Raw genomic sequence first — 6,145 nt, 5'->3', positions numbered from 1 at the left:
GTAAGCCCCTGGCATCAGCTCCTCCTTTTTTGCCCCCTGACTACTTCACATTTAAGGGAAGAAATAGTCCCTCGGTTTGTGTGTTTGTTATTGACATTATCAAGTGGTCATTCGGTACACAGCAACTGTGATTTGTGAGAAATGTGACCAAGATGGATTGCTATAAGGGACATTTTTTTGTATTTATTTTTTATTTTTAAAAAAAACATTTTATTGGGGCTTTCACATCTCTTATCACAATCCATCCATCCATTGTGTCAAGCACATTTGTATATATGTTGCCATCATGATTTTCAAAACATTTTCTTTGTACTTGAGCCCTTGATATCAGCTCATTTCCCCACCCCTCCCTCATGAACCCTTGATAATTTATAAAAATTCCCCCACCCCCATGTTTACACCGAGCGCTGCCTCCCTTCATCTGCTTTTCTGTTGTCCATACCCCTAGGAAGGGGAGTTAATGTAGATCATTGTGATTAGGTCCCCCCTTCCCCCCCCCAACCTTCCCCTTCTGCTCCTGGTATCTGTATTCTCATTATTGATCCTGAGTGGTTTATCCGTCCTGGAGTCCCTGTGTTTCCAACTCTTATCTGTACCGTGTGCATGCTCTGGTCTACTCAGATTTGTAAGGTAGAATTGAGGTCATGATAGTGGGAGGGGGCGGGGGGAGCACTAAAGAACTAGGGGAAAGTTGTGTGTTTCTTCGGTGCTGTACTGCATCCTGACGGGCTCTTCCCTTCCTTGTAGAGCACGTAGGCTAACGTGGGTACAGTCACAGCTCAGTGTGGTGGTGATCTGTAGCGTTTGCCAAGGGTCTGGATGGCAGATAGTTTGAAGGAGACCTGCAGAGTGCAAGGCCTGCTATCCTAGGCTTCAATCACCCAGCCTAGCACTGCACTCTGGGGATGAAGTATGGCAGAAGGTACGGGTTAGGGATTGAGATGAACAGGTGGTTCTCTGACTGACTTATTCTTCACAGAGGATAGAAGCCTTGTGTTGAAGCCGGAACAATTTATAGGGTTTGGCATTTGAGTAGAGGGAAGCATAGTTTTTTTTTAAAAGAAATAAATTAAAAGAACCATTTAATTGGTCTTTGTGTTAATTGAATAAGTTCAGTAAATCCTTGGAAGGTTTGATATTCTAGCACTATGAGGATGCAAATCCGGTCTTCTGTTTTATCATGGCTTTGGAGGCACTGCTTCATTACCCACGGAACCACATGGACTCTGCTTTGTCACTCAATGTTGGCCTGGGACTTTTAATGTTAGGAGAAGCACCAAGTTCTGTAGACACCATCCATATAGTATTAGAATGGACATAAAGGTCAGCTTAGATAAGATAGGCATGTTTACTGGGTTTAAATGTTTTATATAGTCTACTTAAAAAATCTATAATCTACCACCTACTCTAATGTATATTTTTATTGACTTATCACAACAACTTTACAAGATACAGGCAATTACAAACCCACTGCTGTTGAGTCAGTTCTGATTCAGTGACCTTATAGGACTGAGTAGAACCGCTCTAAAGGGTATAAATCTTTCCTGGAGCATAAAGCCTCATCTCACTCTTGTGGAGTGGGTTGTGGCTTTGAACTACTGACCTTGTGATTAGTAGCCAAAGGCTTAATCCATTGTGCCGCCAGTGTTACTTTGAGAACATTGAAAGGTGGTAAAATTGAAGTACAGCCATGGATTAGATGAGGAAATGAGGATCTGCAGCAAGAGATACACAGCTTATTGGTTGGCGGAATGGTTCAAATTTGCAATGTCACCCTGACCCACTGTGGCACACTGTTCTGCTAAAATATTCTCCTAATCTTTAAAAAAAAATCTCTTTTCTCTTATAGATGATCTTAGTAGCCATATTTTCAGAAACTGGATTTTTTGATTATTGTGCTTTAAAGGTAGGTTTAATGTAGTATTTAATAAGTAATATTATTTAATATATTTTTTACTGAAATTACATGTTTAATAAATAACTACCATTGAAGAACATATTTTAAAATCTTGCCTCCTCCTTAGCCAGAATTAACTCAATGGTAATGAGCAAGCCCTTCTTTTCAAAATCATATCTGAAAATATGGATATAGTTGCTGTGGCAATAAATACTATGACACAGAAACACTTTCAGATTCTTGAAAACTTTCAACTTCTGGAGACAGAGATCAAGGAAAAGAATACTGAGGTTGACTGTTTGTGTAATATTTACATTGGCAAGTTGAAAGCTACACATCAAAATTGTTTTACATTTTACAATATGTAAATATATCAAGTCATCAACTTGTGATTGCATTTTCATAAAGTAACTTTCATTATTGCTTTCTAAACACCTAGCATATTAATTTTAATAATTAAAACTCACCAGCATGTTCTGGGCTCCAGAAGTGACCAATGGCTCATGAGTGGTTCTATCATTCAGGGTCTACCACTTCTCTGTCAGTTGGTTGTACTGTGGTGGCTTATGTGATGCTATGATGCTGGAAGCTATGTCACTAGTATTAATAGTAGAAGTTGTGTTACTGGTATTTCAAATGCCAGCATGGTCACTCAAAGTGAACAGATTTCACCATCAGTTTCCAAACTAAGAACAGACTATGAAGAATGACCTGCCTGCCCACTTGGGAGGAAGTAGCCATTGAAAACTTATGCATAGTTTTGAAACATTGTCAGAATGAAGGCTGAATGAAGCATGCCATTATCAGCGATAATGCCAGAGGCTAGATCCTGTGAGTTGGAAGGCATTCAAAGTGTGACTGAGGAGGAGATACTTTCTCAAACTAGAGTCGACCATGGTGACATGAATGGAGTCTTCCTTTGCTGTTGGGGCACACTGCTCAAGGTGAGAAGAAACAGCGGTTAAACTCTAGTGATCAGAACTTGGAATGTGTGAAGTCTCAATCAAAGAAAATTGTAAGTCGTCAAAAATGAAACAGAATGCATAAAAATTGATATCCTAGCCACTTGTGACCTGAAGTGGACTGGGACTGGCCATTCTGAATCAGAAAATATATGGTTTGCTCAGCTGGGAATGACACTGCAGTCATTCTCACAAAGGAAACTTCAAGATCTAGTTTGAAGTGCAATGCAGTCTGCGGTCGATTATATTTATCTGCTTTTAAGGAAATCCAATCAATACTATGGCCATTCAAATTTATGCACCAACTATGAAAGCTAGTGATGAAGGAATTGAAGAATTCTACTAAAGTCTTCAGTTTGAAATTGGTCAAACATGCAATCAAGATGCCTTGATAAACTCTGGCAATTAGAATGCAAATGTTTCAAAAAGGAGGAAACACCTGTAGTTGGAAAATACGGTCTTGGTGATAGGAATGAAGCTAGAGATTGCATGCTAGAATTTTTCTAAACCAATGACTTACTCATAGCAAGTACCATTTTACCACAACACAAAAGGTAACTATACACATGGACGTGTCCAGAAGGAATACACAGATATCAAATTGACTACATCTGTGGGAAGAGATGATGGAAAAACTCAATATTAGCAGCTAAATTGAGGCCAGGGGCTGATAACATGTCCAAAGTATGTAAGTAGAAGTCTCACCATCATTGCCTCTAAGGAGCACACAGACCATCAGTTACTCATATGTAAGTTTTCAGGTTAAAGCTGAAGAAAATTAAAAGAAGTTCAAGAGAGCCAAAATACAAACTTGAGCCTAACCCACCTGAATTTCGAGAATATCTCAAGAACAGATTTGCTATGTTGCACACTAAGGACAGAAGGCAAGAGGAGTTGCGGGAGGGCATTAAGAACATCATGCAAGAAGAAAACAAAAGGTCATTAAAAAGACAAGAAAGCAAAGATCAAAGTAGATATCAGAAGAGACCCGGAAGCTTGCTCTTCATACTAGAGTAGCTAAGGCACATAGAAAAAATTATGAAGTCGAAGAGCTGAACCTAAATTTTCAAAGGACAGAAGGTAAAGTAAAATATTATCATGAAATGTGCAGAGCCCTAGAGATAGAAAACCAAAAAGGAAGCACACAAGCGGCATATTTTAAACCGAGGTTGCTGTTGTTGACTGACATAGAATTGGTTGTGACTTCAGTGGCCCTATTCACAGCAGAAAAAGACAACACCTGCTCTTGTGCCACCTCACACTTGTTCTTATGCTTGATTCGATTGTTGCAGCCACTGTGTCAATCCATCTTGTTGAGAGTCTTCCTCTTTTTGGCAGCTCCTCTACTTTATCATGATGTCTTTCTCCAGGGACTGGTCTCTCCTGATAACATGTCCAAAGTACGTAAGTAGAAGTCTCACCATCATTGCCCCTAAGAAGCACACAGACCATACTTAAACCGAAAGAATTCAAGAAAAAATTCAAGTGTCAAGTTACAATATTGAAAAATTATATCTGCAAAAATATTGAAGGATATAGGAAGCATCAAAAGAAAAGAGAATACACAGTCCCTGAACCATCTGACAGTCCACTATTTCAGGAGGTAGTATATGAGCAAGATCCAGTGGTACTGAAGGAAGAAGTTCAAGCTGCACTGAAAGCATTAACCAAAACACAAGCCTCCAGAAATTGATGGGATACTAATTGAAATGTTTCAACAAGCTGAAGAAGCATTGGAAACACTTATCTATACCAAGAAATTTGGAAGATAGCTGGTTGGCCAACTGACTCAAAGAGATCCATATTTATGCCCATTTCAAAGAAAGGTAACCTAACAGAATGCTCATACTATAAAACAATATAATTAATAACACATGCAAGTAAAATTTGAAGATCATCCAACAGTTGCAGCAGTACGTTGACAGGGAGTTGCCAGAGATTCAGGCTGGATTCAGAAGACTACATGGAACAAAGGGTATCATTGGTGATATCAGATGAATCTTGACTGAAAGCAAAGAATACCAGAAAGATGCTTACTTGTGTTTTATTGACTATGCAAAGACATTTGACTATGTTGACTGTAATGAACTATAGATAACCTTGAGAAAAATGGGAATTCCAGAACACTTTGCTCATGAACAACTTGTATGTAGATGTATAAACAGAATAGGGGAATACCAGATGGTTTAAAATCAGAAAAGGTGTGTGTGTTAGGGTTGTATCCGCCCACCACTACTTATTCAATCTATATGCTGAGGAAGTCATCAGAGAAGCTGTATGAAGAAGAATGTGGCATCAGGATTGGAGGGAAGCCTATTAATAACCTTCAATATGCAGATGACACAACCTCGCTAGTTAAAAGTGAAGAGATCTTGAAGCACTTGCTATTGAAAATCAAGGATTGCCGTCTTCACTATAGATTACAACTTAATGCTAAGAAGACCCAAATTTTCACAGCTGGAACAATAGGGAACATCATGATAAATGGACAAAAGGTTGAAGTTGCTCTTGGAAGCAGCAATCAAGAGAGCAAATATGTGTTGCATTGGTAAATCTGCTGTACACGACTTGCTTAGCGTGTTGAAAAGCAAGGATCTTACTTTGAGAACTAGGGTGCACTTGACCAAAGCCATGGTATTTTCAATTGCCTCATATGCATATGAAAGTGGGACATGGAATAAAAAGACTGAAGAAGATGCAAAATGCATTTGAATTGTGGTGCTGGAGAATGTTGAAAATACCATGAACATCCCAAAGGCCAAACATCTGTTTTGGAGGAAGTCTGACCAGACGGCACCTTAGAATCAAGGACAGTGAGACTTTTTACATCCTTAGACTTGTCAAGAGAGACCAGTTCCTGGAATGGACATCATGCTTGGTCAAGTAGAGGGGAAACGAAAACGAGGCAGGCCCTCAAGAAGATGGCTTGACACTGGCTACAGCAATTGGACCAGACATAGGGACAATGGTGAGGATGGCGCAGGAACAGACACTGTTTTGTTCCGTGCTTGGGGTTGTTAAGGGTATGGCACCTACTGACATCATCCTTCAGATGGTAAGAGTCAAATCCGCCTACAATTTAATGATGTGTGTGGATTTTTGTTTGTTCTTTTTTTAGAACCAAAATGTTAACTTCTAGAAATTAATCATCTTTAGTCTAACTAATGCTGTAGAGTGCCATATAGCCATGACCGTGACTTGTGTGTCTGCTGCAGGCCTACCGGTTCTCCAGGGGAAGAGTGTGGGCCATGATCATCGTGCTGTGTCTCATTGCTGCTGTCCTCTC

General features: G+C 39.6%; 1 protein-coding gene across 1 annotated transcript in view; it reads left to right on the top strand.

Moving 5' to 3' along the window:
* Nucleotides 1-6,145, top strand: part of OCA2 (OCA2 melanosomal transmembrane protein) — a 178,919-nt gene that overhangs the window by 42,208 nt on the left and 130,566 nt on the right. The window contains exons 8-9 of the mRNA XM_004700033.2: nucleotides 1,850-1,906; nucleotides 6,075-6,137. Coding sequence (XP_004700090.1) covers nucleotides 1,850-1,906; nucleotides 6,075-6,137 — 120 coding nt within the window. The remainder of the gene's footprint in view (nucleotides 1-1,849; nucleotides 1,907-6,074; nucleotides 6,138-6,145) is intronic.

The sequence above is a fragment of the Echinops telfairi genome, unplaced genomic scaffold, assembly GCF_000313985.2.
Source record: "Echinops telfairi isolate 266 unplaced genomic scaffold, ASM31398v2 ScPeMD7_7475;HRSCAF=8513, whole genome shotgun sequence".
NCBI lineage: Eukaryota > Metazoa > Chordata > Mammalia > Afrosoricida > Tenrecidae > Echinops > Echinops telfairi.
The sequence above is the reverse complement of the archived record's forward strand: the minus strand, read 5'-3'. Positions and strand labels throughout refer to the sequence as shown.